Source organism: Leptonychotes weddellii, chromosome X (assembly GCF_054177405.1).
Source record: "Leptonychotes weddellii isolate Sample4059 chromosome X, ASM5417740v2, whole genome shotgun sequence".
Classification (NCBI taxonomy): domain Eukaryota; kingdom Metazoa; phylum Chordata; class Mammalia; order Carnivora; family Phocidae; genus Leptonychotes; species Leptonychotes weddellii.
The window spans coordinates 92,638,701-92,657,007 of record NC_138385.1 but is presented as its reverse complement, the minus strand read 5'-3'; the positions used below and the strand labels follow the sequence as shown (position 1 = coordinate 92,657,007).

The window sequence follows — 18,307 nt, the reverse complement described above, 5'->3', positions numbered from 1 at the left end:
TCAAACTGATAAATGAATTCAGTAAGGCTGCAGGACAAAATATTAATATACAGAAATATGTTGCATTTCTATACACTAACAATGAAGTACCAGAAAGAAATTAAGAAAGCAATCCCACTCACAGTTACACCAAAAATAATAAAATACTTAGGAATAATCTTAACCAAGGAGGTGAAGGACCTATACTACAAAAACTATAAAACACTGATGAAAGAAATTAAAGGAAAAAAAATGTCACATTCCAAATGTCAACATCTTAGGATCATCAAGGCTTAGGGAGTCTTTCACTGTTTTGTGATACTGGGAACTCATGACCTCAAAGAGTCTATCTCACTTGTAAAAAATCCTGACTTTTTATTGGGCAATAACTTAGAGGCTTTGCAACACTAACTTCTGCTTCTGTCATTCTACATATTATATAACCGGTAATGAAAAACTGGATGAGGAACACACAAAGGGCAGTAATCGAACCTTCCCTAGGTCATGCCAATATGAATCGAAGCATGTACGGATGCCTGAAAACTATTCAGAAATGCCCCATGTCTTCTGTAAGCCACCCACACCACACCTCACATTTCCCTGCTTCTTCATACATAACTGGATGTTCTCAACAACTGTGCAAGCTACACTGCTGAGACTGGATTTTGAGGTCTTCTTTGTAAGAGTGTCGAGTTTTGTTATGGCGAGCAAGTGACTTGCGGATCAGCTTGACCTGTCAAGGCACGGCTTAAAGCTTTGTTAGGGTAGGTTAGGGTAGCGCTGTTCCTGTGACTGCCTCTTCTGGGTTCTCAGTTAGATGCCAGGTGTGTTCAGCAAAGTTTTTCTACCCTGCTTGGCCAGAACTCTAACACTCCCAACCTTGGTGACTTCTGGGATATTCCCTCAGCTCACAGCCCACCCACGCCCCTAGGCTTATTTTCTTCCAGACCTGGTGGAGTCTTGCCCTGTTGATGCACAGCGTAGTATTTGGCAAAAGACTCAAGAACCTCCTATATATAGGCTTCTGGAGCCCTTTCTTTGTACAGCTCACTCCTCAGCAATTCACTGCCCTGAAAAGTCCAGTCACCTTGGCAGTCCTGAATTACGATCTCTGTTTCCTCCATCCGATGAGTCTTCTGCTTTCTGTTGGGGCTCCCCTGCCCTCTGCTGCAATTTAGAAAGTGCCCCCGGGGGAAAAAAGCCAGGGTTGATGTGGAATCCTTTTCCCAAGGATTACATCCCCGAGCTATGTATTACCCAACGCCTAAAAACAGTGGGTTCATGTATTTTGTCCGATTTTAAAGTTGTCTGTGGCAGGAGGGTAAGCCTAACACCTTTCACTCCATTGTGGCTAAGCATAACCAGAAGTTATGCTTGCTTAAAAAGACTGTTTCTTTAATTAGAATTTATTTTTTTCTAGATTTAATAGAACTTGAAGCTCTATCTTTAAAAGTCTGAGCTATTTCAAGGTCTAATTCCCAAAAGAAGTCCTAGAGAAAGAATTTCTAAAATGAAAAGACATACGAGAGTTTTTAATTATCCTGGAGTCTCCTCTGCTAGTCATATGCACATTTCTCTAATAGGGAAGGTGGAATATTCCCTAAGGAAAAGTAGAGTCAGTATTAAACATCATTATATGGAAAATTTAAATACATGGAGTAAGTCAGTGCCACCCAACTTTTTTTCAGATAATGGCACACATATAAAATGATAATATTTTGATGACATATTGCTGGAAGCCAAATGTTGTTGAAGGCCATCAACCCAGAGGGGGGTCCCAGCTACCTAAGGCCCTTTCCATCCACCTAGAGAGCAGAGGGGATCACCATCCTACACTCCCATAACCCACTCAAAGCCCATGGGTTAGGATTTGCCACAGAAGTAACCTTTGAGTCCAGATGTCACTAAGAACTGAGCAAAAAGCTGAAATCAAATCTCGGTCCCCAGAAAGAGAACAGAATTTCCACAGACGTTATGAGAGGCAGGCAGGCAGGAATGAGGAAGGCCTGAAGGGGTTTTAATAGGAGACAAGCCAGAGCAGAAGCCCAAAGGCCTCGTTACTCACAGCCTGTTTCCCTCTTAGAAAAAGATGCTTCTATCTGGAGCGTCTTCAGAAAACAGCACCCAATAGGTAATTTCTGTACTGGTCCAACCCCAGGGTCACCATTCACACTGGGCATCTCCCGGAGTTGTGGGGCATGGCCATATAGTTTGCACACAACAAATATACAAGAATAGCTTACTGATTTCATTATTTTATTTGCAGGTTATATAATCTTAAATTTCAGGAAATACTTATGCTTTTAGCCTTTTTTCTAATATCAGAATGAAAGACCTTCTATCCCCATAAATCTACCTCAAAAATCAGTAATCATGTGAAAAGGGGATATTTGCGGAGAGGACCTTTCCTGTGTACTTGTGATTGGGCTTTAAGCATGACGTGTGCCATTAAAACATAAAGGCACATGAACAAGTCATACATAAAATGCAACTCATTAAGGAAGCACTTTTACATTTTTTTGGTCTATTTAAACATAATCAAGGATGCAAACTTATGCAACAGTTTTTTTTCACAGAAATTTCTCATTTCTACTTGTTAAGTCATTTACATTGAGATGACCATTTAATGTTCATTTTTTTTAAAGATTTATTTATTTGAGAAAGAGAGAGGGAACATGCACGTGCACAGGTGGGGGGAGGGGCAGAGGGAAAGAATCTTCAAGCAGACTCCCTGCTGAGCACAGACCGCCCCCCCCCCCTGCCCCCGACCAAGGGGCTCAATCCCAGGGCCCACAAGATCATGACCTGAGCCGAAACCAAGAGTCAGACACTTAACCGACTGAGCCACCCAGGCGCCCATTTCATGCTAAATTTTGAAAGCTGTTTCTAATGATACTTTCGGCTCATCCAAACCACGTGGCTAATAACACAGTTTACCTCTCAAGGATGTACATCCTACAGCTGACTTTTCATTTGCGTTTATGTTTAGAAAACGATATTGATTCTGTATCCTGACACATGCTTTTCTTCCATTAAAAGGGTAGTAGATATAGTAAAAAATCATTTTGCTTCATTGACAAAGACACTGGCATTTATAAAGCATCTTTCATTATGTTTTAAGAGATTTTCTTAGCTCCTGCACCACCTCTAAGAGGTAACAAAGAAAGTTGTTAAGGATGAAGGTGGGGGAGTATCTTCATTTCACAGATAAGGACCAGGAAGGAATATGAGGTAAAGGGCATAGCCATGATCATTATGAACATCAAGATCATCCAAGCCAGCTGTAGCAACTATTGGTAAATTCCTAAATGCCTACCTTCCATTTCCATTCTTCACCAGACAAATCTATATTTCAGTTTTCCTGTTAGGAAAACTTACTCCTCGGCATAAAAATTTGTTTGGGGGTCTTTTTCTCTATACTCAGCAAATTTAGCTTATAGGCCATATGCAGTGAGTGAAAAATACAATTCCCAGGTCAAATCTAGGCCCTCAGGCTGCTCAGCTGAGCCCAGGCCTGACTGGTAGAGTGTGGCTACATTTGTTTGCCATCTTGGGGGAGAAGGCTCTGATAAGGGAGATTTGCGGTCTTGTGTTACAAAGGATATTCCCAGGAAGACTGAGAACAAAACCAAGGTCCTTGAAATTCATGCAATTACTTATCAGGCAATTATTTACTAAACAGTGGGGCTCAAATCGCCTTGTAAGAAAAACAGACCAACCAACATTCTCTTAACGCTATCTTTGCAGAGCAAAAGTTTTTAATTTTGCCAAAGTTCAATTTAGCAGTATTTTCTTTCATGGACTGTGCTTTTGGTGTCATGTCTAACAACTCTTTCTCCTATGTTTTCATAAATAACATTTTGTGGTTTTTGCTTTACATGTACATCTATGTTACATTTTAGTAGATCTATTTTACATGTAGATCTACTCAGTCCATTCTGAGTTAATTTTTGCATCATGTATTAGGTTTAGGTTAGGGTATTTTTGTTTTTGTTTTGCTTATGGACTTCCAATTGTGCCAACACCATTTCTGAAAAGACTATCCTTTCTTTCTTAAATTCTCCCTGAACCTTTGCTGAAAATTAATTGGCTGTATTTTTTGGGTCTGTTTCTAGACATTCTATCTCGGGGGCCAGCAAACTATATAGCCCATGGACCAAATCTGGCCTGCTACCTATTTCTGTTCATCCCACTGAGAATAGTTTATACATTTTTAAATGGTTTTAAAAAACCAAAAGAAGAATATTTCAAGGAATGTGAAAAATCACACAAAATTCAAATTTAAGTGTCTATAAATAAAGTTTTATTGGAACTCAGCCATGCCCATTCATTTACTTCTATGACTGCTTTTGCATAGTTGCAACGAAGACCATCAAGCCTAAAATATTTACTCTCTGGCCCTTTACAGAAAAAGTTGGCCCAGCTCTGATCTAGAATGAGGATCCTTATATATATATATCCATGCAGAACCTCAGGGGCTCTCTGAATGCCATTGTAAAAAAAAAAAAAAAAAAATGCTTGTAAGGACAGAAGCTTTAAATAGAACCTCTGAAAGCCCTGAGGAAGGCAGAAAAGGAATGCATTTAATAGCCAGCTACCCTTTCCAACTAGGACTAAAATATAAAAGCTTTAAGTAAAACTATTCTTAAAAGGATGAATTGTACTGCATTATCTAGTTAACCAGAAAATGGAGAACATTTAAGTCTAAAAGGTATTTATTTTTAATGATGTTTTTCTTAAATATCTCTCTGAGTCATAAACTAAGAAAAAACATTTGTAATGTGAAAGATGACAGGTTAATGTCATGAATATAAGGTATTTTTATAAAAATCAATTGGAAAATGACACATAACATTTTCAACTTGAGGAACCATTTTAAAAAATGCAAACACCTATCAGATTAGCAGAGATTAGAAAGAATGATAATATCCAAGGATGACAAGGACAGGAAAATACATTCGCACACACTCCTGTGGGGAGGCTAAATTGGCACAACCTTTCATAACACCACTCAAATACCTTTAAAAGGAACTGAGGCAGCATACAGTTAGCTATTTATCATCAAGAAATAATAACAACTATTAACATTTTTACAGCACTTACCCTGAGCGAGGCATGCTAAGTGATTTAGCTACTTTAACTCATTTAATCTTCGCAATGCCAGGAGGTAGGTACTAACATCACCCCCATTTCACTGATGTGGAAACTGAGGCACAGAGAAATTGAGCAATCTTCCCAAGGTTATACAAGTAGTAGAAAGTAGCAGAACTAATTACATGCACAAGAATTCACAAAGTGATGACTGCACACCACATGGTCTAAAATAAGGAAAACCTAGGGCGCCTGGGTGGCTCAGTTGGTTAAGTGACTGCCTTCGGCTCAGGTCATGATCCTGGAGTCCCAGGATCGAGTCCCGCATCGGGCTCCCTGCTCGGCAGGGAGTCTGCTTCTCCCTCTGACCCTCCTCCCTCTCATGCTCTCTGTCTCTCATTCTCTCTGTCTCAAATAAAATAAATAAAATCTTTAAAAAAAAATAAAATAAAATAAAATAAGGAAAACCTAGAAACAAGCTAAACATAAAAGAGAAGTGGGGTACTTCGTACAATAGGACTCTAAGGAACTATTTTAACCGTGCTGCCAAAGACAGGCATGATATATTTTGAAAAAAGAGGGTTACAAAATAGTGTATGTGCTATGATCTTGTTTTTATTTTGAACTGTAATTTGTGTGTGTGTCCGTGTGTAAAACATCTGGAAGAATACAGCTCAAACACGGAGAGGTGATTTTGACTTTTTTTGGTATTTATCTATTTATCTGTTTTTATTTATTTATATTTATTTATATAATACTATTTAAAAGTGCATCCCATGCCACCTTCCATCTCAGAAAAGCAGGTTTTAATAAAATGCAAATGTGAATGTAAAGAGCTTTGAGATACTTTAATAAGACACAGGCTATATAACTATAATAAATTACTTTTCTCCTAAGAAAAGTCAAAAAATAAATAATAAAGGGGAATTTCAGGGAAAGTGCTGAACTGAATTTCAGGACAGTTCAATATATGAAGTAAAAACTTCCAGTCACTGGGCATTTGTTTTCTCTTCTTCCCATACTAACTTCTCAGAGCAGTAACGAGAATCAACTTTTATATTCCTAAAGCACTTTGAGCCTCAACATCTCATTTAATTCTCACAATGGCCCTCTCCAAGTAATACCAACAGAAAGGTTGGAAGTAGAAAACAGAAAGAGTTTCTCTAATTCCTTAAGACACCTGCAGGTTTTTCCTGTGTGTTGCAGGAGAAAAGTATTCCAAGATGGTGTTGCATGGATTACCAATGTCCCGCCGCTAAAACACAGCATTCTGGACGGAGATGACCATTAGGCCAAACAGATGCAGGGTCCCTTTCAACAGTTTTACATCACTTAACGGAGGCATAAAAAGCTGGGGCGACTTATCAACTGCAAACTCATCTGTCTATGAAAAATCTGCAATCATGGCCATCAAAATCTGGGGGGGGGGTACTGTTTTGACTGTCTACTGGTAAACGAAAGAGAAATTTTCTACCACCTCAAGTCCTGTGTTTACCAACCTCATCTAATTTTAAACTGTGTTTATGATAATAAATGAGCTCAGTGAGGAAGAGTTTTGATCAAACGTCCTCATGGTATCAGGATTCTTCTCTACAGTCCCAGTGTCCTGGTTACTTTAAAGAGGAAGACAAAGGGCGCCTGGGTGGCTCAGTCGTTGGACATCTGCCTTCGGCTTGGGTCATGGTCCCAGGGTCCTGGGATCGAGCCCCACATCAGGCTCCCTGCTCCCCGGGAAGCCTGCTTCTCCCTCTCCCGCTCCCCCTGCTTGTGTTCCCTCTCTCGCTGTCTCTGCCTCTGTCAAATAAATAAATAGTAATAATAAAAAAAAGGAGGAAGACAAAACAGCAGCAAACCGTATTCCTGGGGATTTCTAATGCTCTGAGGAGGAGAGAGATTGTGACTTCTGTCTCCAGGAAGGACATATGCAGTGTAACAAGGCAGGCCATACTACAAGAAATACACCCTATGACATAAATGACTCATTTGCTGAACACGGGCATTCTTCAAATGTGTGTAAACCCAGATGATTCCAGACCTATGCTTAACTTCTTCATTTACTCATAAAACATGTCCTTCTAATGGGTCTGTCAGTGTGTCATCATTTTCAGGGTAACACCTGCTAATTTACTCCTCACCCTTGAAACCACATTTAATCCTAGCATTTTAGCTCTGCTAAAAGCTTCAGCAGTGCAGAGAGAAAGGGTCAAGGCCAGCAATCTGTTTAGCTGATGGGCTTTCTTATACCAGCCTGAGAACCTTTCTTGAGATTCCTAAAACCACTTCTCTTTGAAGAAACATCCTTACTTCCTGTGGGGCGGGAAGCAAGGAAGTGTGAAAACATTTCTCCCGTGAATAAATGTTTCAATTAATGAATTAATCAGAGGGAGGCAGGAAGGGAAAATAAACATTAGAACAAACAAAAGAACATATAATCACAGAATGACTTAAGAAGGAGCTCAGGACTCCCACCTTTCTCTCTCTCTCTCCCTCCCTCCCTCCTCCCTTCATTCCTTCCTCTTTCTTCCTTCCTCCCTTCCTTCATCTTTCTTCCTTCCTCCCTCCCTCTCTCTCTTTCTCACTCTTTCTTTCTTTCTTTCTTTTTTCATGCTAAAATCCAGCAGAAAACTAAGTGGTACTGAGCCAGAAGAAAAGAGGGAGGCAAAATCTGCCTGCATGGAAGCAAGTGGAAGGAAGGGGGAGAAGAGGGCTTCAGACACAGAAAGAACCAACATTAGCCCGGAGCCGAGTTCATCATTTCCTCTGCACTGATTATCATTTCATTTCTGTGGTGGTGACAGTGGAAGGAGAAAGTCATGGATAATCCTGACCCTAAGAGATCAGAAACATGCATACCAACATGCAAGAAGATGGGGTAATGGCATAGTAATACCGCTTTCCTGATTAAATAATGATAATGTCTTTAAGGTACAAAGAAAATCTGATAGGCACTTGCCCTAGATATCCAGAAACAGAGGATGACTCAGTGAGTAGACAAGTTGCCTCTGGAAGCACCTGAGCCCCACCTTCTAGGAGCATCTGACAGCCCCACAAGGCAGCTCAGGCAGCTCAACCCTGCCCTGGTTCTGCCCCTGCCGTGCTTGGAGACCCTGGGAAAGTCGCTTTCGTGCTCTAGGCCTCCGGTCCTTCTCCGTGATCTGCACAGGACACCCGTGGTCCCACCTAACTTCCAGGGCCGCCAGGAGGGAAAGGAATGGCGACGAGGGGCCCTGGGCTCCTGCTGCCAGCCACCCTGGGAGGGTCCTGCACTGGGCAGCCATGGTCTTGCACATAAATTGACCCATTACTAAGTCAGGTGCTCAAGAGTTGTCTAGAAAGGAGGAGGGTAGACATGAAGTCTGCAGTCCTAACTCCGCCCTCACAGCAGGTCAAGCTCCAAATATTTAAAGATCCCTGGTTTGATATATCCTGAGGAAAAGGTGAAACTATCACTTCGTATTTTTTTTTAAGATTTTTTATTTATTCATTTGAGAGAGGGAGAGAGAGCAAGTGAGAGCACGAGTGGGGGAAGGGGAGAGGAAGAGGGAGAAGCAGGCTCCCAGCTGAGCAGGGAGCCCGATGCGGGGCTCGATCCCAGGACCCCGGGATCATGACCTGAGCCGAAGGCAGACGCCTAACCGACTGAGCCACCCAGGTGCCCCACTTTGTATTTTTTCTTCTATTTCTACCTTTATCTAATCTTCTGGCTTCCCTCTTTCTTTAGGGTCCATCTATCAATTTCCTTCCCCTTCCTTCCATCTTCACTGCTCCATGATTTTTATCAATAATATTATTTCTTAGTGTTTACCTTCATGTTCTCAGATAGGCTTATACCCATGAAGAAACGGGGGGAGGGTTGTGTCTGCTTTGTTAGGAGTCAAAGACACAACTCCTCAGGGGAGCTTTTTAATAAGAAACACATACTTAAAGGTCCTAGTTTACAAAGGGCTCACGTGGGCAGCCCTTCCTTCCGGGTTAGGGGGGCTGAGGCCAGGAGACTGTCGGCCAAGGGCAGGAACATCGGCCCTCTCTGCAGCTGGGCTCGCTCTCCCCCAGGTGGCAGTGGTCAGAGCAAGGAGCGCCCGGTGGCGGCCACCGTTACAGCTGAACCCCAGCCTGGCCTGCACCAGGCTGCTCTCGGCCTTTATCCAGGGAGCTTCTCTGGTTGGAAACCAGACCCAGAGTCTTCTGAACCCTTTCAACCATGCTCTGAGCACAAATCACGAAAGCAGGGATGGGGGCGGCAGGAACACAGATGAAGGAGCTATTTTTGAGTGACTGGAAATCAAAGCTAAACACAGGTGTGTTCTGTGCAAGTAGAAATGTTCCCAAATCCACAAGAATTCTTTATAAATAAACTAAAAAACAAACCATTTGGGTTGCCACATTTCATCCTAGTTTCCAGGGACACACACAAATAGTTCAGGTCTTTGCACATTATTTCAGGAACCGTGGAGGGCTTACAGACCCCACTAAGGGTGTCTGACTCATTTTCTAGAAAGCTACACGAAATGACAATCTAGGGCTAAAAATGAGGGCAACGCCTGCCCTGTGACTCCTGCCACAGCACCGAAAAACAGGACAAAGGGAAACCACCTTAGCTGACTCTGAAAGAAAAACACCAGTGGAATTGGGGTAAATCGAGAACCTCTCCAGCCAAAGTCGAATTTAGACAACAACGATTCGATTCAGGTTTTTCATCTCAACTCATACATACAATAAAGAAGCATATCAAAATACATATTAAACAAATCATAGTGAAGCTCTTCTCTTTACAATATCAACAGCACACATTCATCTAAATGACTTTCTAGGTGATCCTTTAACTCCGAGGAAGATGTAAGAATTTTCTACAACGTCAGCAGGGTGTGACAGACTCAGACTCCATTTCCCCCCACTTTTCAGCAAGTAAAATACTTATGGCATATTTTTTCTCCAAATTCTTGCTGAAATCTCACCCCTTGTGAATTTTGAGCTATTTTCAGGCAAATCTGCCACCACTGTTACCCACCTCATATCATGGTGTTCCTGCCCCAGCAGCGAACTAGGCTCAGTCACAAGAGCCCTTCCTTCCCCATTTCCACGGTCAGAGAAAGAACACCTTAGCAAATCCTCATGGCAGCCCTGTGAGGTCCACTTTCTGGCTGGGGAAACTGAGGCTCAGAGGGGTTAAGTTAAATGCCCAACGACACACAGCCATGAATGGTGTTGCCAGGATTCAAACCCTGGTTTCTCTGAGCGGGTAGCTGACATGGCACTTGTCATTTTAAAATGCTCCCAATCAAGTGGAATGCTAGGTCAAGGCTGGTGGATATTTTATGGCAATAAAAGTCAAAACCTGCTGAAGGACAGGATATCAAGAGACCTGATTACACAGACCATATAAAATAATAATAAAACAAAATTGATAGTGCACAGGGGACATTTTTAAGTAACAACCTAAAAATGGGCCCAGGTACATAATGCAGCATGAGTTAAGACTGGCTGTATTATTAGCTATTGAAAAACCAGCTAATTGGGTTGGAAGAGGGCGTTCTGGGCAGCAGGAACATGGCCCAGTGAGTTCAAGTGAGGGAGGATGCACGAGCAGGATGGGGACATCCCAGGAGAGTTTGTTGTACAACAGTGATGTGGACCAAGGCCAGAAAGCCAGAGTGAGGCCAGAGTGCCCAGGCAAATGAGTGCCAGGAGAATCTAGCTGGATTTGACAATAAAGGAGAGGGAAGTTGCTAAAGACTTTCACTGGAGCAGAGGGGTCCCATGAGCAAAGCACCATTAGGGGATGATAAAAAGAGGGGGCTGGGGTGCCAGCATCCCTCCACCCCTGGCCTCCCTAGGGTTCTCCTCCGGAGCAGGTGCCGTGGAGGGAGCAGGATCAAGGGGCAAGGATAACGAGGTCACGTTTTGCAAATGTCATAATGCTATCTATAAGCTGCTTCAGTTTCTAAACTGTGCCTAATTGCACGAAGCTATGAAAGTGGGGACATCCGGCACAATCCCGGACACTCCTGAGAGCAGCCTTCCACATCTGTCTGTTCATTTCTCCCGGCCGTGTGCATGGAGGATGGAACCAGGAGAGAGTCTCTTTCTGACTAAACTCTTTAGAAAAATTGAATTCTTTTTATCAGACTGGATCTCAAGCTGGTAGGAACAAAAACATCAAGATGAATGTGTTCTCATCATATGTAATCAAATGAAAAGAACAGGAATATAATATATTAAGGTAGAGATAGATGTATTCAGATAAGAGACCATCCGTGGTGGTTTTTTTCCCCCCAAACCTTATTAAATATTATTGATACATCTGGCTTTCAGTTAAAATGAGGCTGCCCCCTCCGAACGAAAAGAAAAACACAAACAGCAAAGTGCCCCCCTCCCCCACTGCAAAGAATGGGTTATTGTACCCTCTGGTTGCCTTATCATCACAGGGGAAAGCGATCTACCCCCTTCCCTGTAGGACTAAAACTAAGTATCTGTGCTAATTATCGAAGTATTTGTATTATGCTTTATACCTATTTAATAACTTCTTTATTCCGAGTGTTTGGTGAAGGGTATGGCTCAAAAGAGGAAACGTGCCGCGCAGAAGCCGCCTGAAAGGAGGCACGGCTTAAGGATGAGGGGAAGGATGGGAAAGAAGGAGAAGAACCGCTTCTGCCTCCTTGGCAGAAAGGAACAAGAAGGGCTGCAGTTTACCCTGCTCTGATTTCCTCCTGCCACGGAAAACACTTACAGAAATATGCTAAAATGAATGTGGGGAGAATAGCTTACAGGTAAGACAATGGGCAAGTTCTTGGCCCCTCAGCAGGTTTGTGAGTGGTTTGCTATTCCAGAAAGGCGTTCTTAGCACTGTTTAGCGTACCACTGTCATATGGATAAGGCCAGCACTCTCCCTAAAATAATTTGATCTTTGGCGAGCTGCTTAACCTCTGTGGTCATTAATTCCCTGGCATCTTTGGCCCAGGCTCTTACAACATACAACTTCTACAATCATTTCTTAAAGATAAGTGTCGCGGACTATAAAGGCAAATCGTACCCATCACTTTATGGACACATGTGGGGGTGGAGGAAGGGGGCAGGCAAACACGGTGATCCCCTCCCTCTCAGTAATGGCCGCAGGAGCGAGACCCAGGGCCTACCTCCCCCACCCTAACCCCTGTTCTCTCTCCCCCTTCCCTGCACTCTCCACCCTGCCACTGCTTTCTAGCCCTGCATGAACACAGGCAGCCACGATGATCCCCAAGTCACGCTTGTGCCGAGAGCATCACGCGTTCCCTGCCACTCACTTGGACCTCAGAATAAAGCCACTTACACATCTTAAAGATGGGTCAGCTTTTCACCGTATTAGACCATCATGAGAATCCTGTATCTCAGACAAAATGCCATATATTCTAGGAATCATTTAAATATCTTCCAACGACCTACTTGGCGAGTACCATTGCATGAAAGCATAAACAGTACACGGTTCAGGCCCTGTTAAGCTATATCACTTCACACAGATTTTATAGCTCTCTGTATGTTTACGGGACTCTGCCTGTAATGATAATAAAATCATCCAACCTTCTTAGCCCAGACAAGACAAGCAAAATTCTCTCAGGCATACTACCTGTCTTTCATCTGAACAGCACACAGTCTTTACACGTTTGCTGCCTGTGAGGCATGATCTGCCTTTTTAAAGCCCCTCTTTGGATACCTCATGACACAGCTTTGCAGCCAGGGCTGCTGTGCAGGGCGGACTCTCTAGCCAAGCAGACCGCCTTCTGGGTTAGCCGTTCTGGGATGGAGTTTTCCACTGGGCCATGCCAATCTGCAGCTGGCTCCAAGGCCAAAAGAATCTATTTGGTTTTCAAGTTTGTTCATTCACCTGGATACATTGGGCTTAGCCTGATCAAGAGGAAAGATGCAAGATTCTTCCTTGCAAGTTCAGGCAGTGAAAATCAAGTGTTTCAAGGCCAAAACAAAAGCTTGTATTGTCCAGTAATGCCTCGAAGTGGTTCGCAGTTTTAAAGGCAGGAGGGAACCTTTGCTTACCTTATTGATGAGAGTCACTATATCTCCTTCTTTGATTGTCAATTCATCGTCATTCTGTGCCTCATATGGAAATATTACTTTGCAGTAATCCTTGGCTGTAAGAAGAAAAGGAAACACAACCTTTACAATACTTCATCTAACGGGCTGGCCCAGGAAAAGATGCCCTCTCTCACATTAACTTCAGGGAAAAGCACACTTAACAGATAGGATATAACGACTGCATAAAAGAAAGGGTCACCCTCAGGAAACCCCCTAAGATTGCTCATTTGGGGCTCATGCTTATTTATTCTCTTCATTTTTTCCCCCTCACAAATCACGTGATGTCATCAAGTGCCATTGACTGCTTTGTGTCTCTCAGGCGGAAAAGCAAAAAGGTTTCCTTGGTCTCAGATGTATATTTTATGTACTCTTTATTTTATATACCATTTTATATACTCTTTGGGTGCATGCATAAGCAGACATAATCTACAAAGAGCAAAAAGCTTAACTTCTGCCCTCTTTGCTTTCTTCCACACATCATTAAATCAGAAACAGGGTATCTGTGTATGTTAAAAGCTGACATGGTACTCAAAACAATAAAAAAGACTCCATTATGGTACATCTCCCGAGACATATATTTGTATGTGAACATGTGTCAACCACAAACAGCCAACAAATACCCACTAAATGTTCTTTATACACATGTGTATACTGGGGAGACAAACTTGTTCAAGTATGTCCCATGGCCTTTCTGTGGGAACCTGCCTATTTAGGTGGGGATGTTCATCAGCAAGGATGTCCATCAAAGAGAGAAAAACACTAAAGCCACTGAAAACCAGTTCAAATGTGCCATCAATTATATGCTTTTGAAAGTCTATCTGATGTGAGGGGCGCCTGGCTGGCTCAGTCAGAAGAGCGTGCGGCTCTTGATCTCGGGGTCGTGAGTTCGAGCCCCCACGCTGGGTGTAGAGATTGCATAAATAAATAAATAAATAAACTTAAAAAAAGAAAGTCTATCTGATGTTAAATCTTCTCTATTTACACAAAAGCACCAGTTTAGAAGAGAGCAAAAACATTTGTCAGGTAGCTGGGAAAGTAAAACTTGGAAAAGTGGGGCTCGATGACTTAGGACAGAAGGTAGAAAGAAAAATTCCAGAGAATTAGTATCTACTGGGACAGGCATTTATTATTCTGCAGCTAAGTCAACAATCCTAATGGCTTTGAATGGCCTTAGATATTTCCCAAGGATCAGGCCAGTTCCTGCAGACAGATCATAACCTAGAGCTATATACACAAGTATCAATTATATTGTCCCTAGTACAATTTATATGACTGAAATGTGGGGGGTTTATTATGGTTAATGTTACATCAATCAAAGAGAGTGCTATATAAAATAAAGGCAGGGGCGCCTGGGTGGCTCAGTCGTTAAGCGTCTGCCTTCGGCTCAGGTCATGATCCCAGGGTCATGGGATCGAGCCCCGCATCGGGCTCCCTGCTCAGCGGGAAGCCTGCTTCTCCCTCTCCCACTCCTCCTGCTTGTGTTTCCTCTCTCGCTGTCTATCTGTCAGATAAATAAATAAAATCTTAAAAAAAATAAAATAAAATAAAGGCAATAAAAAGATTTGTAATACAGACACACTGTGGTCTAGGGTCAGTTCAGATATGATGAGAGGGCGGGGAGGAGAGAGGGAGAGGGGTCAGGGAAAGAGAGGGACTCACTTTCTGTGGCAAATGTTTTCGCTTTCTGTCCAAAGGACAGAGTATATCAGTTACATTCCCCATCCTAGTCTTGGAAACCTTCCATCTTAGGTACTCTGGGCCCCTGATGCCTTTTGCTCATTAAGCCGCGCTGAGGGGCACTAGTTCTAAATCCCATCAATATTTAATCTGTCTAAAGATTCCTAGGTCCACAGAGTTACTAATGTTTCGTCTCTCTTTAATTAGTAATAGCAAACCTTCCAAATTCTGAATCAGCCAAATATTCTAAAAGGAAGGAAAAAGTAAAGCATCTTTAAATTGGATAATGACAGCTCTTTACCAATTTTCCTATTGACTGTGCTAGTGAACTATGACTATGCAACCTCAAAACTTACAACACTGAAACAAATACAGCATTATTGAAGAACTGCCCTGCAGAGTCCCAGTTTGAAGAATAATTCATTGTATCGAAATCATGGAACTATTTTACAAACAAGGTAAGACACCCGCGGTCAACAAAGGAAAAACCAAGCATTGTTTCTATTCCTTTCCACCAAAAAAGTTCATTAAGTGTGGTAGACATTGGTTCACAGGAGCCATTCCCCATCCTTTTCCCAGTTCATATAATCCTGCTGCAATCGGGTATTTCATTTGGGAATAGGGGACCGCCCACAACTGTAGAAATGAATGAGATATGTCTAGGCAAATAACGTTAATCTCACTCCCCTTTGTCGGTGATTGGTTTAGGGGCGGGCATGTGATCTACTTCCAGCCAATGAGATGTGAGAGGAAATCTGCTGGGAGGGGGAAGGAGGCTGTTAGATTTTGTTCCCTGACTAAAAAAAGGGTTGTGAAGAAAATAGTTGCCCCTGCCTTTCTGCTTTTAACACTGTTTCATCCTTGTTGGAACACAGTATAGTGTTCAGCACTGTTGCAGTCATAGTTCAGCCATGAGAGGAAAGCCAGGAAAATCACAGAGGAGGGGACTCTGAGTCTTGACACCATTGAGATGTCTGTCGAATTAACCAACGTCAGGGGGCCTGTCTCTGGATCCCTTGTTACCTGACTCCATAAAACTGTATTGCTTACCACTACTTTATGGCTGCATAGGTATTTATCACTCAAAGCAGAAGGTACCCTGGCATGAAGGAACTCAGTAGAAGAGGACACCTCCAGTTGCCTCCCCTGAAACACTTGACTATAACCTGCCTCCACTCAAAAAGCCTCTTCCTGTACATCTGTGTCACTCCCTCTCCCCCATCTCTTCCCTTGCTACCTCAAGAACTGGCCCATAGCAGGGGGTCAATAAATGACTGTGGAATTGACTTGTAACCAACATAGTGAGAAAATATTTATAAAAAAGTACTAGTATGCCTTTAAAATGTTTCAGGGGCCCATTTTGTTTTCTGCTCAGTTTCGCTATTAGTTAAGGAGGGCAAGTGTCCCCCTGCCTTTTTTTTTTTTAACAGCTTTAATGACATGTAATTTTTATACCAGAAAATTCACTCATTTTAATTGTACAGTATGAATAGTTTTAATAAATGTATATAGTTGTATGACCATCAACATAACCTAGTTTTAAAACATTCCCACCATGTATGCTATTTTATGTGTGAGGCATTAGACACAGTATTATCCAAAGGCACCAATTTCAGATAAAAGGAGGAGATATGGGTACCAGTGGCTACTGTCAACTACCATTGTCCATGAAGCAGGTTTTGACATCAGGCTCACCCTTTTTGCATCCCCATAACTTGATGCAGCCCCCACTCAAAGTTTCTTGATCTCCTAGTGATACCTACAAAGTGGAGGAAAATTTGAGGGACAGCTAAACAGGAGGAGAGTGTTCTGGGCCAGGAGTCAGGACAGTCAAGACTAGGTTCAATCCTAGCTGGGCTGTCCTGAGCATAAAAATCTGAGGCAACTACAAGATAGCTTTGCACCTCAGTGTCCTCAGACTGGCCAAGGAGGGATGAGAGGAGAGTTTGGTTAACTTCAGCAGAACACTTTTTAGCAAATTTCAACTTATTCCAAAACTCCAAAATAAAACAACTAAAAACAGAGCTGCTCTGGTTAAATTAGAGAGTGGGGCTGGCCCATCTCCCACCCAGGCCCCCAAAACTATCTCAATGAAGCTCTGGAGGCTCCAAAAAACACACTGGACTAGACCTGAGTTCCAGCCAACTCTGACATTTCATGGCTCTAGTCACGGGCACTGTAACTCAGAACACCCCTGATCAAACTTGGCAACCATAGGCTCACATTTTAAGTTATCATGATATATTTGAAATTAAGAATTTGTTTTTACTACTGAGGCATTTGGGTCCTAATTCAGCAGTACTGGAAAATAAAAACATGCCATCAGTTTGGATGTACCAATGGTTTTAAGATACTAAAAAAATAACAAGTGAAAAAATAGATTAACTCTGAGACTAGGATTTTATTTTCATAGTATATGGAACGAAGATGTTTCCTACTTTAATTCAAACATTTATTGAGGCAACACCATGAAAAAACTAATACCTGGGGAAAGGCAAGGGTGAGAGGACAATAAGAAGAAAAGACAAATGCTGGAAGAAGCACAGACTCACTCTGATGGGATATGGCTGTGGTGTTGCAGAAGAAGTCATGATTACATTCAGGAGGGAGTTCACAAAGGAGGAGGCATTTAAATGATATGTCTTGAAAGAAGAATATAATTCCAAATGCTTTCTGAATGTGGGAAGATTAGGAATTTTAAATGTGTAGTAGACAGAGATGGAGAGGAAAGGAATGAAATGAATTTTTGGAGGCAGGCATTTTCCATCTATTCCTCAATTAGATGGATTTAACTAGCCCAAGATTAAATAGACATGAATGCCCACATGCACATAAAAAAAAGAAAGGCACAACTTACCCAGCAATTGGTCTCTATTTTTTTTAGAAAGATTTTTAAAAAAAAACCTAATGAATTACCCTAAGACTGAAGTCCCAATCAATTCTTGAGCTTTTTCATCTTTTTTTTTTTTTTACATTTATGTATTTATTTTCAAGTAATCTCTATACCCAATGTGGGGCTTGAACTCACAACCCTGAGATCAAGAGTCGCATGCTCTTTTGACTGAGCCAGCCAGGCGTCACTTGAGCTTTCTGTCTTAGAGTCCTTTAAGAATCTGATTAAAAAAACAGTGATTCCCTCTTTCCAGAAAAAGGAAAAAAAGACACATTCCAAGGTGCAGAGAAAATGTTGTGTAAGATATCAGAAGGTTCAAGGAGCCTGAGACTTTTGCCTATTTCCAAATCAAGATCCCTATACTAATTACTGATTGGTATTCTAATTTTAAGAAACTTGTTCTAAAAGAATCCAATCAAGAAATGGGCAGAAGACATGAACAGACATTTTTCCAAAGAAGACATCCAAATGGCCAACAGACACATGAAAAAGTGCTCAATATCGCTCGGCATCAGGGAAATCCAAATCAAAACCTCAATGAGATACCACCTCACACCAGTCAGAATGGCTAAAATTAACAAGTCAGGAAACGACAGATGTTGG

General features: G+C 42.1%; 1 protein-coding gene across 1 annotated transcript in view; it reads right to left on the bottom strand.

Moving 5' to 3' along the window:
• SH3KBP1 (SH3 domain containing kinase binding protein 1) overlaps window positions 1–18,307 on the bottom strand; it is a 324,512-nt gene that overhangs the window by 73,849 nt on the left and 232,356 nt on the right. The window contains exons 10-11 of the mRNA XM_081807974.1: window positions 16,507–16,570; window positions 13,096–13,225 (exon numbers count right to left, since the gene is read on the bottom strand). Of these exons, the coding sequence (XP_081664100.1) occupies window positions 13,096–13,225; window positions 16,507–16,570 (194 nt within the window). The remainder of the gene's footprint in view (window positions 1–13,095; window positions 13,226–16,506; window positions 16,571–18,307) is intronic.